Here is a 21015-nt window from a genome sequence, read left to right on the forward strand (position 1 = left end):
TCCAAGTCCTCACTGGTAAAAGGAAATGTTTGTCCATAAGCCTACAGTTTTTTTCCACCATGGCAGCCTGTGATGAAATTGTATAGCTGCTAATTTGAGTAAAAAGCAGTCCTAATTGTGGAAACTTGGCTTCCAGAGCCCTCTCCTCATCCAGGACCAAGTGCTAATGCAGGAGTCTCTTTGTAGAGAAACTGAAGGATTATTATTGCAGGGACTTCTATCCTGACTGGTCGTAGAAGTGTCTGAAGAACAACTGCACAACAATAATTCTACATTTTGATTTCTCAGGACCATTTATTCAGGTTTCTTGATTTTTTTTTTTAATTTGGTTTTGCATGTATTATTCAGGCAAGCTGAGTCAGACACCTAAACCTCTGCTAAATAGGCAGCTGAGAAATGAAATAGGGAGGCAGTATCCTGCCAGTGGTGCAAGTGGGTGAAGTGAGACACGAAGAGAAGTTACTCACAACATGCCCACATTTTTTCATTACCAGTGCTGCAGACCATGAAAGGAAGAGAGGGCCACCTTTGTCTCCCTCTTCTTTATTCTGCCCCATTGCCACGTTGCATTTTTCAGGTGTTTTCAGCAGGTGCATCCCTTCCTGCACTGCACAATTCAGCCAGTTACTGTCCCTCTCAGAGTGGCTCAGCCACTGAGGATCCCAAATAACCTCTGCCTGAGGCCCACAGTCCTCTCTTCACAGCAGTGCTGAAATAAATCATGCAGTGGCGGTTGTGATGGTTAAAATTTGCATAGCTGATTATAGTAGTTGATATAAATTATTTAATAATTGACTCAAGCCGTTCTTACTAGAGTAGCATAGCGAGTACACTGTGTTACACACAAAGTGTTTGCCTAAAACTTCTGTCCTTTCCGGTGCATTTGATCATTAGGATAATTAATTTTTAACTTTCCATTTCAGCAGAAAGTGTTCCTTAACACAGAACAATTAATTCTGAATAGTGAGCAGCTTACTGGGGTAAATAACCATGTACTTTGGGTCATACAGAGTTCCAGATTTGTGACCCCAAGGAACATAGGGCTGAACTGTGTGAATTGCATCCTCAGCTGATAAAAATCAGCTTAACCTTATGGAGGATGTTAGAGTTACTCCAGTCTACATCAACGTAAACCCTGATCTTGTGAATGTATTAGCAAAACTATTTAAACTGATGGAGAGTAGTTTTGGATAAGATGTTAGGAAGAAATTACTCCCTGTGAGGGTGGGCAGGCCCTGGCACAGGGTGCCCAGAGCAGCTGAGGCTGCCCCTGGATCCCTGGCAGTGCCCAAGGCCAAGCTGGACAGGGCTGGGAGCACCTGGGACAGTGGGAGGTGTCCCTGTTGTGGCAGAGGGTGGAATGAGATGAGGTTTAAGTCCTTTCCAACACAAACTAGTTCATTATTTGTGAATTGGTGTTTAACTGGATATCCCTGCTCAGCCAATCTTGCTGGTAGGACAATCCTAAAGATACTGCAAGTTCAAGCAATAAATAAATCCATGGTGAGAGCAGAAATAGATCTGAAAACTCCTGAGGAAATTTTCTCTGCTCTAACCCCTAAGCAACATGTGTTTTCTTTTGTAGTGGTTTGGTCCAGTGAAGGGCAGGGAAAAAAAAATATAGGTGAATGTGATTTCCCAGGTTGCTGTCATTTTGTGTTGGATAGAGGGCTCAAAAATGCTTTCTACACAGGCTCTTGACTTAAATCTACAGAAGGTCAGCATCAGAAAACACTTTTGTCAATGCCTTGAGAAAAGGGGGTTAAGTGGACCTGAATTCTAAGTCTTATTGCTTTTAATATAGTTGAATAAGCAGCTCATTCATCTGTTACTAAGTTGGTGTGTTTTCCTGTTTTCCTGGCCTCCTAGAGAAGTGGGATCAGCATGTGATCTGTGTGCAGAGGGAAGAGTCCTGGTGCAATACGCCTTCAGCGCCTCTTCTCCCATGCCCTGCGATCCCTCGGGGCACTGGAGCCCACGGGAGGCAGAAGGTGAGTCACAGGGGTGGGAGCTAACACATGGTGGGACAGAAGGTGGGACAGAGCAAAGGGGGAGCCACACAGACAGGGGGAAAATCTGGGAGTGATTGGTTATACCTGCATGGAACGTGGGCAGAGCTAGCAGGGCAGAGGAGCACTGTGCCCTGAAGGAATGCCACTGGCTCAAACACCTGTGTTTTGGCCCCTGAGTCCTGCCCCTGCCCATGAATTAAGTGAATTCCAGGAGCTGAACATGAATTTCACAAAGCAGCAGAGTGCCAAGAAATGCTGACCTTTCACATCTGCCAGATGAATTCCTCAGGGGAGCTGTTTTCTCCCTCTACTCCAACTCCAAAAGTGAAGAGTCATTTTTTATTTGGGCCTGATTTGTTCTGCCTTCACTTGTGGTGAATAGCAGCGGGCTGCAGCAGGAGACAGGCTGGAAGGAGGTTGCCCTTTGGGCCAGTGCCCTGCAGCAGGAATGCAGGTGACCACGTCAAGCCCTCTTGTTCAGGGTGTTTTGCAAGTCATTCTCTTGGAGCCTGTTGGAGGGGGAATGGTCTGCAGGGCTGCTTGTGCAGTGCCATTAGATCTCCATCATTAACTCCTCCACACGTCCCTTCCGTTATGTCCCTGGGTGTGTGTGGTGGAGCATATTTAAGATTGTACCAGGCAAAGGTCAGTCATCCCAAATCACAGTTTGGAAAGAGCAGAGCATTATTTCAGCCTGTCCCTCATGAGCTTTTCCTTCCGGAGTAGCCACACTTCACTGTGAGCACACAGGTGAGCTCACCGAGCCCCAAGGACAATCCTGGATTTTGCAAACTCGTTATACAAATACCTCCTTATGTTAAGGGTTTATTTGTCCTACAAATAAAGCACATGGGAGTTATTCTGCAAGGAATATTATTTAATCTGGCACCCAGGAGCTCTCCCTTGTCCTAAGGTCAGGACACGTGCAATGAGCTGTGCCCCTGCTGCTTGATGGGACAGTGGTCAGTGTCCTCTGCCCCACACACCTGTATCCCAGGGTGGAGCCCAGCAGAGGTTGTGTTTCACTCCAACTCACTCCCTAAATTCTGAACAGGTTGCCTGGAGCAGCTGTGGCTTCCCCATTCTTGAAAGTGTCCAAGTCCAGGTTGGATGGAGCAACCTGGGATAGTGGAAGGTGTCCCTGCCCATGGCAGGGGTGGAGGTTTAAGGCCCCTTCCAAAGCAAACCATCCCATGATTTTAGGGCATCCAAGGCTGCTGGGCACAGCTCAGAGCACACCTGGCCTGTGGGGGGAAGCTCCATCCTGGGAAGCAGCACTCTGGGTTTGAGGGTGATTGGATCACCCAGTAAACAGCATTAGCAAAGTTTGGATCACTCGCAGTAGTAGCTCAGGGTAGAAGGTGGAATTTCCACTTAGCCAAGGATTACAAGACTTTGAAACCTGTTTTCATTTGGAACAAAACTTGAAACTTTTGAAATTCTCCATGAAGGAAAATTAAAAACAAAAAGTGTTTGAGGCCAGCCAAAATGTTTTGTTTAGCTCGTATGAACTTTGGTTAAATTATGACATTTGAAAATATACACTTTAAGTATAGAATCTAGGGCAAAAGCAACTTTGAATATCAAAATGGAAAGTGTTTCAAGGTGCAAAAGTGAAAAGGTTTCTCACAAAAATGTCAAAACACAATGTTCCCATAGTGTTAAAAATTTCTTGCCATTTTCTCTTCCAGGACAAAATTTTGGCCAAATAAACCCAATTTTGCAAAGTGTTTTTATTTTGAAAGGACTATGTATTCCATTGAAATATGCAGTTCCATCAAAATTTCTCCACCAAGCTTTGATTTGAAAACTTCTAGATCTCACACGTCTTGCCAGAGGCATCATTCCTAGAGAAACTAAGCTACTCTAAGATTTATTACTCAGCAGCATTTTGCATTTAATTTCCTCTTCTTGCTGTGTGTGCCTGCATGTTCTTAACTATGAAGGGTGAAGTCGGATCCTTATCTGTCTCATTTAGTTGCTCCTGTGCCACTTCTATGGAACAGAAGTTTGGTAATCATGTCCTCAGGATTAATGAGTTGTTGCCACTTTAGGGTAGAAAATATACCCAGTGTATGGTGTTTGTTGCTCCATGATTTTCTGTCTCCACTACCCCACTCCTCTGCCTATTTGCACTTGGTCTGAGTTAAAAATAGCAGTTAGATCATTGTCTGGCTTCTTTAATTGTCTATCTGTGAGTACTCAAGCCATCAAGCTTTAAATTCACTTTCTGCAGGGGTTCTTGGGTGTAAATCTCCACGGCTTTGAATGTCCGTAGAAAACAAAGACAAAGGAGGCACAAGCATGGCCGAAATGAACTTGGTTTAAAATCTGAGATGACACTCATGGAAAATGTTCTGTAGGACTCATCCAGCTTCTGAGCAGAAAACCACACTCCCCACGTGTCTCTGGAGCAGCTCTGGGTGGGTTTGATCTCATTTTCCTGAGGTCTCCTACCCCAGGCAGCTGCACCAGCAGTGGTCTGGGCTATGTGGGAGCTGTGCCCATTGCAAAAACCCTGCTGTGGGCAGTGTCCTTCCTAATTCCCTGCTTGTTCCTGAGCATGGTGGGATCCAACACTGAGCCTGAGGCATCTCATGGTTCTTTCTCAGCCCGTTGTGGCCCCTGCACGAGGGGCTGCTTGTTCCTTGGCAGGGGTTGTTGGAAGGCTCATGAGATCAGGCAGCTCTGATTTACTCTTTATCTTCACCGTAGAGCCAGAAAGCTCTAACCTACCTGGATTCTCACCAGCAGTACCAGCTAGGTCAACAAACCTTACAGCACCTCCATAACTCTGTCAAAAGGGGGTTTTATGTAAGAAAGGTGATTTTGGCTCAAGCCCAGTGGGTACCTTTGCTTGCTGTGCAATATATGTATATATCAGTCAGTTCCTCCTGCCTGGCTCACTCCTGACTGAGAGAAGTGTGAGATTATTATAAAAATGTTGCTGCCTTGCACTGCCCCTAGACCTCAGCCTTTTCCTGGGTCTAATATTTCCCTCAAGAGCAATTCCTTCTGTATCTTACTGCCCAGCTGGACGCTGGAATCCGATTGGGTGGTTCCTTTATCTTGACCACCTAAGAAATGTGGCAGGTGAGTTGTAGTTGTAGGAGGGGTGATATTCTGAGACTCCTGATGCCAGATGGCCTCTGAGACTCTGTCCCTGTGCTGGGGAATTCATCCCAGGGACTGCACTTAACTGCACAAGGAAGGATTGACACACCAGGCTGTAGGACAGCATTTTAGGGAAAGGCACCCTCCTAACCTGCCATCCCTGCTCTCCAACCAGGACATGGGGTTTGGCTCAACCTCACAAACCTCACATTCCTGTTTTCTGTTAGGCAAGATGAGATGTTGCATGAGATGCTGTTCTGTGTCTGATCTGTTTCGTAAGGCAAAGGATTTTCAGAATCTGAATGCAGGAGGAAGAATAACTTCTACACCCTTTCTTTCTACAGACAAATATTTGTAATTTTCAGAGTATTTACCTATTTCTAGAAGTCCAGTTATATGAAATAAGGTTTTTGTCCTCTTCCATAATTAAATGAATCTTTCTTACCCAGGTCTAGGTGTTAGATACTATTTAAAAGAGTCCCTTTATCTCAGCTTCATTGAGGTTTTTAGTTTATGAATGACTGCAATCTACCTGTCTGGGGGTAGTGCTCTGTGTGCTAAGCTCCCTGGAGGCTGAGTCCAATTCATGCACCTCCAGGGATCACACACTGATCTACCAAAACGTGCAGGTTTGTTTGGAATTTAAGTCTTACTGAGCCTTGAACTGACAGAGGTGAATTTGCAGGATCCCAGGTGGGGACGCACTGGGCTGTGAGCCATTAGTTCCATTTTCCTTTCTGCAAGAGGGCAGTGGTAAAATTCACACATCTTTCCAAGGCCCTATGAGATGCTGGAGTTAAAAAAGACCTCAGGGCTGCAGTCAGGAGTTTGCTGTGGGTCTGAGAAAGTCGTCAGAGGGCTCAGCCAAGCACACCCAGCTGGCAATGAGGGTGAGATAACGTGAGCTGAATGGGGTATTGCTGCTCACAGTGATTATCCACAGGGCTCGCACACTTGCCAGGGGGGAAACTCGAGCGTGTTAAATGGACCTCTGGCTCTCTTCAAAATGTATCACTGCTGTGCTCCCTCCAGATGCTGGTCTTAGTGGCATTCCTGCTGCTCTGTGCCATGTGAGGAGGAGAGAGGGGCTCTGGGATATGGGAGGTGAGGGGGAAGCATGAAAATTTGGGCATCTGCAGGACAATAATGTTGAATCACAGGAAGGCTGCCAGGAAATCTATTCTGCATCTGGGTTCATTTGGTATGAACAGGAGAATTCCCTGAGCTGTTTATCCTTGACAAAAGAGACACATTTCTAACACTTCATTGAATCACAGACAATCAGAATAACCTTCACACGTTGCCCTTTTCTCTTTAAATTAGTAGTGATGTCCTGTTTGTCCATGTATGCCCAGTAGTTTATCTTGCTTTTTCCTCAGTTGCAAACAACTGTGCTGTCCTTTTTTTCCCCTCTGCCTTCTGCATTTCTCTCCTCTCATTACCTTTCTTTATCTTCTTTTCTGTACTTTGCCTTCTCCCTGTCATGCTTGCCTCCCTTTTTGTGTGATTATTTGGGAAGGAAAAGGGAATTTATAGCTCTCACTGGATTCTGTTACCAACTGTTCCACCCGTCTGACCCCTCTGGATCTTGCAGTCCATGACTCCACGCCAAGTTGTAATGTTACCATAGTATTTGGGAACCCAGCAAGCATTGTGGCTTTCATTATTTTTTAGTACTACCTCCCATATAGTTGAACACAGCCAATGGTGAGAAGAGTAAAAGCACAAGTGCCTGTTGTTCCATCACAATGAGAGCAAAGAGACAGCTCAGACCTGTGCTCCATGTGCCTCCAAAAAAGGGGCCTTGCACAACATGCTAGATCAACCTGTAAATGCCACAGGAGTTGCCCCTGAACAGGACAACTGCTTCTTGGAACAAACAAAGGCTCTTTTCTTGTCTTTGTTAAAGGGAAAAATATTGTATTTTTGAATGAGAGGCAAGGGAATAAGTAGGAGGTGAACTGGAGGCAAAGTGACTCTGTTAATCAGGTAAATTACCAAGTGGAAGCGGTAGAAAATGCCATTGTTTGGCACAGGGAAAAACACTAGAAATAGGAAATGCAGGCCCAGCTGCACAGGCACAGAGTGTGTTTTGTGGTGTCCAGTCCAGCTGGGCACTTATACTGGGTTTGTGTCTCCCACCTGGCCAGGAGACACTGGTGTTCTGTTCCTCCTCCCCGTGCTGGCCCTGCTTGTTCTGGTGAAGTAAATAATTGGTTTTCTGGACAGATTGGTTCTCCTGCCACCAATCTGCCTTTAAACTGATGCCAATGAAAACTCATGTTTTCTAACTTCTACTTCTTCTGTGCCCTCTCTTTGATCCCTTCTTCCTTTCTAGGGCACCCTGACGTTGAGCAGCCCTGTAAATCCAGCGTCAGGACATGGAGTCCCAATTCGGCCGTCAACCAACACACGGTGCCCCCAGCCTGCCCCGAGCCCCAGGGCTGCTACCTGCAGCTGGAATTTCGCTACCCCCTGACTCCAGAGTCCCTCACAGTCTGGGTGACCTTCGTCTCCCCAGACTGGGACTCCAGTGGAGCAGTGAATGACATCAAGCTGCTCACCGTCAGCGGGAAGAACATTTCTCTGGGGCCGCAGAACGTCTTCTGTGACATCCCACTGACCATAAAGCTGGATGTGGGGCAAGTGGGAGAGGAGGTGTATGGGATCCAGATCTACACCTTGGATGAGCACCTGGAAATCGACGCTGCCATGCTGAGCTCTGTCCCCCACAGCACCCTGTGCTCAGGCTGCAAACCCATCCAGTACAAAGTGGTCCGGGACCCCCCTTTCCAGTCTGGATCTCCAGTGGTCATCTCAAACCTCAGCAGGAGATTTGTTGACACGTAAGTAGCTGCTTTCCAGAGAGCTGGATAGATCAAAGCAATGCCATGTTCTTCTCATCTTTAGGAAGGATGTTGAGATGCTTGAGCACATCCAGCGGAGGGCAACAAGGCTGGTGAGGGGCTTGGAACACAAACCCTGTGAGGAATGTTTGAGGGAGATGGAGCTGTTTAGCCTGGAGAAGAGGAGGCTTAGAGGTGACCTTGTTGCTCTCTACACCTTCCTGAAGGGAGGTTGCAGACAGGTGGGGTTGGTCTCTTCCACAGGGCAGCACTGACAGAACCAGAGGACACAGTCTCAGCCATGTCAGGGAAGGGATAGGTTGGATATTAGGAAAAAGTTTTTCACCAAAAGAATAATAAAGTACTGGAATGCTCTTCCCAGGGAGGTGGTAGAATCACCATCTCTGGATGTGTTTAAAAAAAGACTGGACATGGCACTTGGTGCTATGGTCTAGGTGAGGTGTTAGGGCATAGCTTGGACTCGATGACCTTAGAGGTCTCTTCCAACCTCATTATTCTGTGATTCTGTGATCCTTCTAGTGTCCAAAACTACAAGTGATTGTTAAGGTGTTGAACTAGACAGACATGCCTAGAATTACCAAAATAGGATGTCCTCAGAGCTTGTCTCTGAAATCAGGAACATTAAACCCAAATGAAATAGCCTGAGATTTCATGGAGAGTTTTTGATAAATTTTCAGGCTGGATGTACAGGGATGTGTCATTCAGGCTTTCTTTAACTAGAAAGGATAATGCAGTCTACCTAAGATATGACAAATTTAAGCTAACCTAGATGAGGATTTCTGGAATAACATATTCATAATTTCCTTGGCAATCTTTTGAAAGTAATGTTTTGGTGGAGAAGGAGAGAGCAAGACTTTCAGTGCTGGAGCACCAATTAACTGCTCAAGAAAGTATGCAAAGAAATACATGTGCATGTTCATGTGTATACAAATGTGTTTCACCCACTTCCATTTTCTGCTTTCATGGGTCACTAAACCAAGTTGTGTTGGTGTGAGATTGTTCTGAAATGGGAAACATGGAAAATACTCCAGGTTGTTTTAGAAACTGAGTGTCATCCCAGATACAGTCATCTAGTAAATGGATGCATTACTGTTGAGGAAAGTTCAAAATATTTACTAATTTCAAGGAGATCCGTGATCTACCCATAAGCATTTGCCAGAAAGAAAAACATCTTTTGCATAACATGATTCCCTGGAAATGATTCACTCATCTGTGGGAGCAACATGAAGCTCTTTTGAAAAATGAACACCAGATAAAAGGAAACCTGCTAAGAAAACTGCACTCTAATTTAGAAAAGATGATCTAATTAGTACAGCTAATATCAAGGAAGCATACATCATTATGGTCTTCTAAAGCATATTTAAATAGAATAAAAATGATTAATTAACAATTCAGTAATCACAAGCTACCATCCCTTTTCATAGCCCAATTATGCATCTCAGAAGATGCAAATTGTCCCTACAGGTTTAAAAAATTAAGGTAACTAACAATAGTGAATCTAAAAACAAAACCCAGGACATCACTAAGATTACTCATGTGCTGAAAGTTAAGCATGTGCTTAAGTGCTTTCTTGGGTTGTAGCCTTGTTCAAACAATTGCTGGCACTTAGCATGAGATGGATATTGGCATATTGGAAATGTGGAAAGTGGTGAATTTTCCCAAGATTTTGCTGTGAAAGCATCTTTGCCTGAAACCTAGCCCACTCTCATTGGAAAATGGGACTGGTTTGGTTTGAAATATTTGCATACCTTAGCACAAGTTCCCACAGAAACAGGTCCAGTTTTGACTTCATAACACAATGTGAAAGAAAAAAGAGAAACCCAAAACATAACTTGTATTCTGAATTCTATTTCTTTGTCTTTTATTATGATTTTGTGGGTCATTTCTAGCTTACAGCTCAAGTGGAGGAGTGCTCTAAGAATTAAATCAGTAGCCAGGAATTAATGACAGTTTTCCTGAGGGTCATTGATTAAATCACATTGGGCAACAGCACTGTCCCTGTCTCTATGTCTCAGGTAGTTACACAGCCAGCTAAAAATCAGACAGAACATTTAATTTAGTCTTTCTGGTCTCCAGCTGTGATCAGTGGACAGAAATGGATGCTCCTGGAAGCTGGCACAGCCAACCTCAGAACCAAATCCCATCCAAACCCTGCAGGCTGCTGGGCTCACTTCCTCTGTGTCTTACTGGGGACCAGAGGCAAAACCCTTCCAGTGAGCTCTGGCAGGACACTTGGGAAGGGAAGTTTTAGTCACAGGGTGAGGAGATATGCAGATTCTTAAGCACTCATAGATGGCTTTGAGACTGTTTTGGCTGAATGAGGGTGGGCAGGCCCTGGCACAGGGTGCCCAGAGCAGCTGTGGCTGCCCCTGGATCCCTGGCAGTGCCCAAGGCCAGGCTGGGCAGGGCTGGGAGCACCTGGGACAGTGGGAGGTGTCCCTGCCCATGGCTTTGGAGCAAGATGGTCTTTAAACCAGTCTGTGATTGTGTGATTCAAGACTTCTGCATGTGTTTGAACTTCTGAGAAGTGAGATGAATTTTTGATCGTATCATCTGGGCACAGCACTGATCTGTAACCCCTGTTGATGAGGAGATCCAGGGGCTGCTGCTGGACCATACCTTGAGACATAACAAACTCCTTGAAACTCTGCATGGGGTTGTGGTTTTCTGGTAGAGGCAAAAGCAATATGAATTTCCCATTGGAACCCTGTGCAAAGACTGTCCAGAGTCTCTGCACTCCCTAAGCAGGAAGGAAAGGACAAGGGAATTCAGGGACAGAGGCACTGGGCCATGCTCCTATTTATGAATGTGTGTAGAGGCAAATGCTGTCTCTCTCCCCTGTTCACATCTGCCTGTTTACCTCATTCTGCACCACTAGAATTCAGCATATTTGTGCAGCCAGACTTTGCAGCCCCTTTATCTCCCTGTGAGCCCCAAGCCAGTTGCCCCTCCTTGGTGCCCTTGCATGTTTTCCATATTAAATAAAACAACACCCCCACATGTTCTGTGGAAGGCTATTTTGAAGGCAGTCACATATCTTTACTCTTGCCTCCTCTGACCTTGATCTTTACTTTCTCTTTTTCTCCCAAAGAAAATATTTGCTTGCACTGTTATCTGTAAGCAAGATCCTTTCCCCAGGTGTGGCGATGCTGAAAGAAAAATTAATTTCTTTTACCTTCTTCCTGTCAAAGAGAGGAAACTTCCTTTTAAGCTGAGAGGAGAGACAGCCTTTAATGGATAGCCCTTGCCTAGTCAGCAGTGGGTGCTCCAAAGAGGAGAGTAAATAACTACAAGAGTGGAAACATTTTATTAAGAAATGCAAAATAATGCCAGACCTTCTGTTCTCAAGCGGAATTTTAATCTCAATTCTTGGCTCAAGTTGAGGCTTAAACATTAATTTCTGAGGGACAGGACCTTATCCAGGACCTTATCCTTGGACCTTACAGAAACCAGGCAAGATACACTCAATTCCATTGTGTGTGATCAGCCAGGATTGCTGGTATCTGGGATACAAAATTAGACTCAGAGCTAGGAGAAGAGAAGAAACCTAAATAAATCAGTGGGGAGAAAAAAGAGGTCAGGCCAGGTGCAGCAGAGAAGTGCTGAGTCTTCACACCACAGCAACTGATAAGGAAGGAGCCTCATCTGCAAGTCTCACAGTCTCAGCTCACAATTTAATGCAATGTGTGGGTTGTGCACATGCTCAGAGGCTGTTCTCTGGAAATACTGTGTGACATGGTCACAATGGCAATTGGGGTAGTGGCTTTTAACCATTGCTGGAGGTTTTTTACACTCACATTGTTGTGTTGGAGAGTTTTTGAAGAGCTCAGTGATTTTTTTTTTGAGCTTTTTTGATTTTTAATTTTTTTTAAGAGCTCAGTGAGCAGGCAGTGCCCAGAGCTCTCTGGATGGTGTCAGCCCCAGCCCATGTTCCCCATGGCACTCCCAGTATCCCAGTTTGTGAGCAGCGAGGAGCAGAGTGCTCTTACAAGACCTACGTGCTCTCCTCTGGCAGACCAAGCCAAGACACTCTGAGGTTGGTTTTGGAAAGTTGTCAGATTAACTGAAAAACTTTCAAAGAGTTGGAAATTTTTCCAAGTTTTCTTCCACAAACTTTGTAAGAAGCCTCAAAGTGTGGTGGACAGCACTGGATCAGGTTGTCTTTGTGTTGTTAACCAGTAGGGTTTTTTCAAGACAAAGGCATTGACTGAAATAACCTGAGAAAGAATCTCAGCACGAAGCCCTGGTACAAGGTTTGGGTTTGCAGAATTGAGCTTCTCTGAGAGGCAAGTTTGCAGCCCTGTGATATGTTATTCTGAGCCATTCCTTCCAGAGCTTTGGTACCGAGCTGACACATAGAGATCCTGCATTCAGACTTCAAAAAAGAAACACTGAGAGAGAAGCTTGCATTTTCTTCTACAGGGAATAGGTTTTTCTTCTCAATTTTCTTCTCATTTTTGGCTATTTTGCACTGACATTCTATGGCTAAACCTTTTCTGTTGCTTGATAATAGTTGGAGGGGACAGATCATCATCTGTGTAAACAGCAGTTCTTGTTCAAATAAGTACAATATTTTAAAATATGCTGTTAGAATCAGACTTCCATTCAGTGCTGAACTTGTAAAATCCATGTCATTTCTTGGGTTTTAACTCTGTTTTAACACCTCAAGGTGGTGGACTAAGATCTCACTCTGGCTTCTTGGAGTGTTTGCAGAATGACAGAGGAATTGCCACCCTCAGGATGGCAGGTGGCTGGAGGGCTCCCGTGGCACTCTTTGTGGGCCCTTTGTGTTCCATTGCTCATGGTTCCTCAGCAGTTCACGTGCTTTAGCCCTCTACTTCATCCAACACAACAATTTGTTCCCAAATTTGCCTTATTAATGCATATACCATTTGTTACTGGTCCTCACTTGGAAGGGGCATATGGTCAGTGACTTGTCAGAAATCCCAGATGAGGAAAAATGGAGACAAATGGAAAGTGATTTTTTAGTCTGAAGGCTCCTACAAATATGACCAAGCAGAGAGGCTGGAGAATCAGCAGTAGCTGTTCAAAATGAGCAAGACAAAGGATTTTCTTTTCCATGGACAAAGCTATTTTGAGCTTTCCTAAGAAGCAAACACCTTTCTGTCCCACCAGGTTTCTCTTACCCCTGCAATTTCCTTACAGTCACTTATTGGTGTGCCTTTTATCCCCTGAATTCAAGAAGAAGAGTGCATTTACCTGACTCTGGCCCTGCTGAATGGACTGGGAAATTAAGAATATCACACTGATGATATATAAACCCAAGTCCCTGCAGAATGCAACACTAAAACTTCACAGCAACATCTGTCCTTATTATGGCATTCCTTCCTTCACCTCAAAGATCTATTTCTCTTCTTTTTCTGAAGGTCTACCAGCCAGAGGAACGTATGATCTAAAGCAGCTAAAATGAATTGCCAAATCTATCTGTCATGAAGATAATTAACACCACATTTCCACCCAAACAAGATACAGATCACTGGGTGCTTTTTTTCCCTACACCAAAAGCTGAAGCCCATATTATCACCCATCTTTTGCTCATCCCTCCTTCACAGTTACTATGCCAAACTTCTCTCAATATGCCAGGAAATACTGGGGAGTATCTAAGATGGAACTGAAATATTAAGAAAACACTTTGCATGCCCAGATTTATCTGCAAGGTTGTCCATGTGATGCTGGTGTGCTACACATCTGGATTCTCAGCTGGCTTTAGAACTGTAGATGCCATTCCAGCTATCCTTGTGCAGGAACACCTGCCCAGGTACCCTGGAAAGGCCTTGCCTTGATGTGTGCATGATCTCCTAAGCTTCTTCATCCCCCTGATGCTTCATAATTGCCTTGCAATTAAATCACAGAATGATAGAAGCATGGAATGGTTTGTATTGAAAGGGTCCTTGAAGATCATCTCATTCCAGCCCCTGCCATGGCCAGGGACACCTTTCACTAGACCAGGTTGCTCACAGCTCCATCCAGCCTGGCTTTCCAATTAACTTCTCGCTTCACCTCTCACTTGTAATAAAAAGTTTACAGTTTATTCTGACTTTCCTGGTCCTAACATGTGTAATATTATCTTATACCAACATATGGACCATTTCAAGACATCCAAACCTGTAAATTATTAATTTCTGCATTATAACTCCATCTTTCTCTGCATTGACTGAGCCTATTTATCAATTCTCTATGTCTCTGGATATTTGAACTTTTGGGTTTCTGAGTTGTTTTTTTTTTTCAGGAAATGTTTGTTAGTCAGCCTCAAAGTGATAACTGAATGAAAAAATTCCATTTTCATTCAAATTTATCTTTCTATCCAATCTATTGCTGCTACTAGATGTAAATGCAAAACAGTGTGTCCGTTGTTGAGTCACTGACTATTTAATTCCCACTCTCACATCACACACTACCAGGGAAATGCTGTTATTGAAAGCATTTTTTCACTAGTCTCCAACTAGGAGGTTTCTTTCCCATAACTGCACAATTCTCCATATTATTTTTTCTTTAGTAATAGGTTAGAGATCCCTGGCTATATTCACATGACATTTTACAGCTCCTCTCTGGTAGAAACACTTTTACCAAGCTTCAGCAGGAACAGATTTACCCTTATTCACACTTTCTTGCTCATTTCTAAGAGTTTCCCTATCATTAGATTTCCACACTAGCTTTCCATGGACAAAGCTATTTTGAGCTTTCCCAAGAAGCAAACACCTTTCTGTCCCACCAGATTTCTCTTACCCCTGTAATTTCCAGTTTCAGGTTCAAGAACTTGCCTAGTTCTTCATCCAGAGCCCTTTTGTTAAGGAGTAAATATTTCATTTTTCCCTTGCAGATCCTACTTTCCCAGCAGGAATAGTGACCATGCTGTCACTGCACAAAAACCTTGTCAGTGAAGAGTTTTGAGTGTGTTGGAGCTGCCTATGATAGTTTTGGCAAAGTTGTGATGTTTGATATGCAGCTGGTGTAGGACAGTGTAGCAGTTTTGGTGCTCAGCAAGGGGCTGGCATTGTCCCTGTGCTGCTCTGAGGCCATGCCTGGCCTTGGCTGTGTCATCAGCAGCCAGTACAGATTGCTGCTCCTGCTAAATGAACCTGGAAATCCCCCATGATGCAAGAACAGAACAATGCAGGACAATTGCCTGTCCCACACCTTCCCTCCCAGCACCAGGAAACAGCTCATAGGTTCACCTGCCCCTAACAGAGGTGACGTGCTGTGGGAAGGAAACTCCTCCATGCAGTAGCAACTGCACTGCCAACACCCCTTGGGGAAATTCTTTCCTTTCCCAGCAGTGGGGCCTCACCTGTGGCTTGCACGGGTCTGGACAGGGAGGCACAGGGGTGAGTGATGCTGCTCCCTGTGCCAGGCAGGAACACACAGCCCTGCTGTGCACTGAGGGCTCAGGGAGCCAGGAAGAGGAAAAAGATGAAAACTGCTTCTATTCCATCTCCTGTTCCTGCCTCTCTCCTTCAGGTGCTGTGCTGTTAAATCCTGAGGTGGTGGTTGTTATTATTTATAGCTACCAGTGGTGTGCTGGGTGTTTCACAGAGGAAATTCACAGGGTGCCTCCATCCAAAGAGCTCCCAATGAAGTGTTGGGGGCCAATGGTGCTGCTGCTCTCAGGGGTGATGCATCTCCACTTGGCTGATGTGATTTGACAGGTGGAAGCCACATTCTGATGGCTTTCCTTCTTCCCTGCTTTCTTCATTAAAGGTGCCAGGTTATCTTTGCAAGAGAAGAAAACCTGCTTCCTGACCTCACACACAGAGCAGATAGAGCAATTTTTTCCCTTACCACCCTCTGCCAAATTGCCTTAACCATGCCCTGGAGAGGAGAAAGAACAATTTAACACTCTTTGCCCATTCAGGAGGCAGCTTTTCTGCTGAGTCTGTGCAGGGAGGCCGTTTGGTGCCAGCTGTAGTGATAGATTTGTGGTTCCTCGCTGTTGCGGTTTCTTATGTAACGCTGGAACTAAAGCTGGCACTTGACAGAATTCGGAGCTCCTGTTCTGGCTTGGCTGCACATGATGCAAGAATAAAGGTAGTAAGGGTAGGTTGATATCTTTATGGTTTTGTGATCCCAAGACAAGGAACCCCAGAGGAATTTTTCAGGCTGGGTCTATTTTTGCAGGATGGGATTGCTCTAAATGCCCCACAGCTGCCAGTCCTAAATAAATTATTTCAGGAAAGAGGGACTGCCCCATCTGGGGAGTGACACTTGGCTTTGGGATCAGCTCTGCTCCAGCCAGGGACTCCCCAAGGACTGCTGCTACATTGAATTCCAAAGTACCAAAGATTCAAGTACCATTGAATTCCAAATCTCCAAAGTACCTCTTGGGCAATACACAGAGGCTGTAGAGAGATCAACCTGTAGACTACAACTTAGCCATGTGCAAGTGTCCCTAAAAAAGTGAACATTAACAGCTGTCCTATTATTATCCAAATAGATACTATTATAAATTGATATATTTAATGACTCCCAGTCAGGGTGGAATTTGAACTCATGACCTAGAAGTAGTAGCAGAGTTTTCAGCTGCAGGAGGAAAAAAAAAATAGAAGGTCAAACAGGACTTTTCCTGCTGGGTAAAATAATTTATTGCAGGTGAAACAGTCTCAGATATGTGGTAAATTAGGCTGTACATTATCTCATGGATAATAACTTCTCTCTGATGTTTGGCTTCTTGTGTGCATCTTTATTTTGGGCTCTAAATAAGATAAGAAGCACCAGAAATCTCCCAGGAATAACAAATGCATTTTCTTTGCTTGATTGAGGAAATAAATATTGGACAGACATGTGTTATGCAACAACTTAAAAATAACTCTCTTGTAAAACTTGGAGTGAGCCTCAAATACCGCAGAAGTAGCAGAAATGTGTTACCTACCTTTTTATCAGTCAGCCAATATAGCTTTTCTCAGCTACTTTTGCTGAACTATTGGCCTGATCATTTCCTGGGCATTTTATTTTAATATATTTTCCTAGGAAACGCATTCCAAGTCTCTGTTAAATTTGAAACTACACTCAAGCAGGCAAGGGTTTGGAAAGAGTGCTGCAGTCAGACTGAAATACCTGTGCTGTCCTTTATATCTTGTGGGACCTGGTGACACACGAGACAAAAGTGTGTCCAGGCTATGTTGGACAAGACCCTGGGCAATCTGGTCTAGTGGAAGGGTTGAAACAAGATGAGTTTTAAGGTCCCTTCCAACCCAAACCATTCTGGAATTCCATGATTTTAGATCTACCACTGCATGGTGTACAACCTGCTGATCCTACTGCAGGCCCAAGGCACCCATCTTGTGATTGTTTCACCCAAACTTCTCTCAGTCTTTTTGGTTAGGATCTCCTTAAATGAATGGTGGCATTGGGCATCTCTGTGCTGATACCCTAATTCCAGCATTTTCCTGGTGCTTTTGTGATAAGAAGAGCAAGGTGGAAAGAAATCTCCTTCTTCTTTTCAAATTGTACCTCAGAGACGGTGCCTGCAATTTGATAACCCAAATTACCAGTCCCTGAAAGCCCAGTGCAGTTAACCAGGTCATTAATTCACAGTGGTACAGCATTGTTTTTAAACTGTAAGACCAGTTGCAGATGTAATGACAATAGAGGAAATTAGCTCGTGATGGGATTTTAGGAAGAGGCTAGTGGAAGTATGTTCAGTAATGTTCAGTTATTAAACCATTAGAGATCCCACTGGAGACCAGCCAGTAGGATTTCTCATAATCTGCAGTGGTTTACGGCAAAACACAGAACCCCTGAGGAGGGAAATGACAAAATGTTCCTCTGGAAGAGTTGCCACATCTCCTCACCCATGTCTGTGCTCTGCTCTGCTCTTGGTGTGAAAGCACATCCCTGTCTGTAATCCCTCCCTCCTCCACAGCCCTCCTGCCTGGCACCCCCAAAATAGGTCCTGGTGAGGTGGGATGGTGGATGTGAAACCAGAGAACATTGCAAACATCTGTGTTCACTTGAGGCCCAATCTAAGCTCTACTGAAAATGCACAAAATAACTTCCACTGGCTCCAGGAGCCTCCGGATCAGACACTGTGAGTGTTTGCTCCCATGGCTCTGTTCACCATTTTGGTGGGATTACAGGGAAACAGGAGGGTATTGAGTTCTGAAAATCAGGTCTTGGCTCAGGCCTGTTGTAAAGAAATCCAAGAAGTCAGGTCTGGATTCAGAGAAGGTGAAGAAGATTATTCTGCCAAGCTGACCACCCTGAACTGGGAAGAGATTTCTGCCCAAACTCAATGGACTGGCACAGGGCTGAGGGCAGCGGCAGAAGTCCACCCAGTCCAGGTGGTGATCCAAAAGTTGAGGGGTGATCCAAAAGTTGGCTTCTTTTTCGTGATCCAAAAGTTGGCTTCTTTTTGGTGATCCAAAGGTTGGCTCCTTTTTCGTGATCCAAAAGTTGGCTCCTTTTTGGTGATCCAAAGGTTGGCTCCTTTTTCATGATCCAAAAGTTGGCTCCTTTTTCGTGATCCAAAAGTTGGCCCCCAGGGTGTGGTGGGCAGGGTGTGCATCAGGAACTTCTGCAGTGTGAGCAACCAGGCTGGCACTGTTACAGAGACACCATGTCACAAGTGGGATGTGGGTAAGGGTGTCAGGAGCCAGGCAGTGCTCAGAGAGGCATGATGCAACAGGCAGAGCTGTGTCAGTGACAGTGATGGCCTTGACAGCAGTATCCTGTCTCAGCCTGCCTGCTGGCTCTGTTACTGTTTTCTCCCTGCTGCACTGGGACACCAGAGCACTGTCCTCAGGTGGAGGATACTGGCATCATTCCCTTGAAATCAATGGAGAGCTGCTGGCTTCTGCCTGGAAATAGGGTTTTCTGCAAGGTAGGACTGAGAGTTGGTGTCTGAAAGATGGCAACTGAACTGAGAGTCCAAGGTTTTGTCTTACTGTAATGTATTGGGAAGGGAACTTGGTTGGGGGGAGGAGGAATGTTTGGAAGGTTTTCATCCTCAGTTCTGTGTGTTTCTTTTATATATTGTAGGTTAATAAAGTTTTTTTTTTTCATTCTATTGCTAAGCTGGAGCCTGCTTTGCTCTATTCCTGGTCACATCTCACAGTAGACAGCTTCTGCCTGGAAATAGGTTTTTCTGCATTTCATGTCCCCAGTCTTTCCTTCCTCAGCTAAACCACACCAGCCTCCCCTCCTGCAGTGGCCACATCTGAGCCTCATGCTGAGAAGTGCTCCCATCTTGCTCAGGAGTGCAGCAGTGAAGAAGAAAACACAACAGATTTTTTTTTTTTCCTTCCTTCATTCCCTGCTTCTAATAGCAACCAGGTGCTCTGACACTTAACCTGTGTGCTGCCGTGAAATTGCCTGTCTGGTGCAAACACCCATGTGAGGCCCAGGGCCTCGAGGATTTACTTTATCCCAGGATTTGTAACCTAATCTCAGTGAGATTGTCCATTTATATCAGCCACCTTAAAAAATCATATTTTTGTTGTTAAACATGAGAGGAGAAAACCGTCTCTTGACATTGTTTCTTTTGTTTTTTTTGGTTTTTTTCAAGAACTATCTTTAAGGCCTTGGCTGCAAACTTTGTTTTTTTTACTAAATATGCTACTGTGTTTTAAACTGATAGCAGGGCAAATGCTTGGAGGATTATATCAAAGTCTGCAGGAGTTAATCAGTTGCATTCATATCTACAGGTTTTCTACTTACAAAACTTAACAGTCCTTGCATGAAAGACAGAGGAGAGCAGTATGTTTTAAAAAAAGAGTTCAAAAAATCAAGTGTGTTTAAAGTTCTAAACAGGACCTGAGTTTCAGAGCAGAGGTGCTACAGGCAAACATGTAATCCTGCCCCAGGGCATCTTGTGCAGGCATGGAGCTGCTCTGAGCAGAAAATGCACCTCAGAGGGACAGATGAGCAGCTGAATTGCTGCAGTGTTTTAAACCTGCCATGTTTTGCTGAGTTACTTGAGATTTACACCAATGGAAACGAGAGCAGAGCTGCAGACTAATTGCCTAGTTTGGATTTGTGGTGGTTGTGAGAGTTGGTGCTGGCTTTGGTTCCTAGAAATATTCTAAGGATCAAAGGATATTTTCCTTTTCTAATACATTGGATCCTTTAACCTCTGACTTCAGTCCCAAAGCCATGGGTTATTGCATAAGTGGGTAAGGTGACTGGTTTAGGTGTTAGTTAAACTTTCTGACACAGCCAGAAGCAAAAGTTGAGTCTGGGCTTCAGAAATCAGAGAGTTCTGCTGGTACAGAATGTACCCACCAAGTGTCCAGCTGAGATTATCTGTTCAGGCTGTTGGCTGCTCCATGGTTCTTCCTTGGAAACACCCAGTTCAGGTTTGAGTTTGGGAGCAGAAATCCAACATACAGTCCCCAGTCTCCCATCCAGCCCCTGAGTGTTCCTTTAGTACTCCAACTACCCTGTTTTGTAAACAAATCCTGTGCTTGTAAACAAATCATAAAAAAGCTGGAGGGCACAGAGCAAACACGTGGCCCCTGTTGGCACTTCTCTCCTCATAGAGAGAGAGAGAAAAGCCTCTCCAAGGCTCTTTCCTTGGCATTTGTGTCTTCTGAGTCAGCTCAGTATCTGAGAGAGAGGCAAGAGAGTTGTTTTGAGGCCTTTGCACCTGCCATGTTGCTGTGCTTATCCAAACAGGGAGAGCTTGGACCACAGCTGAAATAACAGCCCGGCGCAATTCAGGATTTTTGACGTCCTTCTTGTGTTTACAGCATCCCACCCCTCCTCTCTCCAACTGCAGAGCCAGGCAGGAATTCTCTTCATTATGTTCTGCCGTGCTTCTCATGCCATTTTTATTAAAAAAAGGCCAAGCAAGGGGAAGCATATGTGTGAGAGGAGAGAAGAAGAAGAAAACAGTTGTATTTGTGCAGTCAATAGCAATGAGGGGGAAAGAATGGAAGTTGGGGAGCAGATCTGTTTGGCTTGTCCTAAAGTGACCTTGTCCCCCTGGCTCACTCTTTATCATTTTTGGAGCACCTGAGGATAGTGAAGCCTGTGAACACCATGATGTTAGTGGATATTTGGGGTAA

At 44.7% G+C, this 21015-nt stretch overlaps 1 protein-coding gene across 1 annotated transcript in view; it reads left to right on the forward strand.

Moving 5' to 3' along the window:
* PAPPA (pappalysin 1) overlaps positions 1–21015 on the forward strand; it is a 174599-nt gene that overhangs the window by 65038 nt on the left and 88546 nt on the right. Inside the window, exons 6-7 of the mRNA XM_066563008.1 lie at positions 1870–1991; positions 7465–7972. Of these exons, the coding sequence (XP_066419105.1) occupies positions 1870–1991; positions 7465–7972 (630 nt within the window). The remainder of the gene's footprint in view (positions 1–1869; positions 1992–7464; positions 7973–21015) is intronic.

Source organism: Molothrus aeneus, chromosome 19 (assembly GCF_037042795.1).
Source record: "Molothrus aeneus isolate 106 chromosome 19, BPBGC_Maene_1.0, whole genome shotgun sequence".
Taxonomy (NCBI): domain Eukaryota; kingdom Metazoa; phylum Chordata; class Aves; order Passeriformes; family Icteridae; genus Molothrus; species Molothrus aeneus.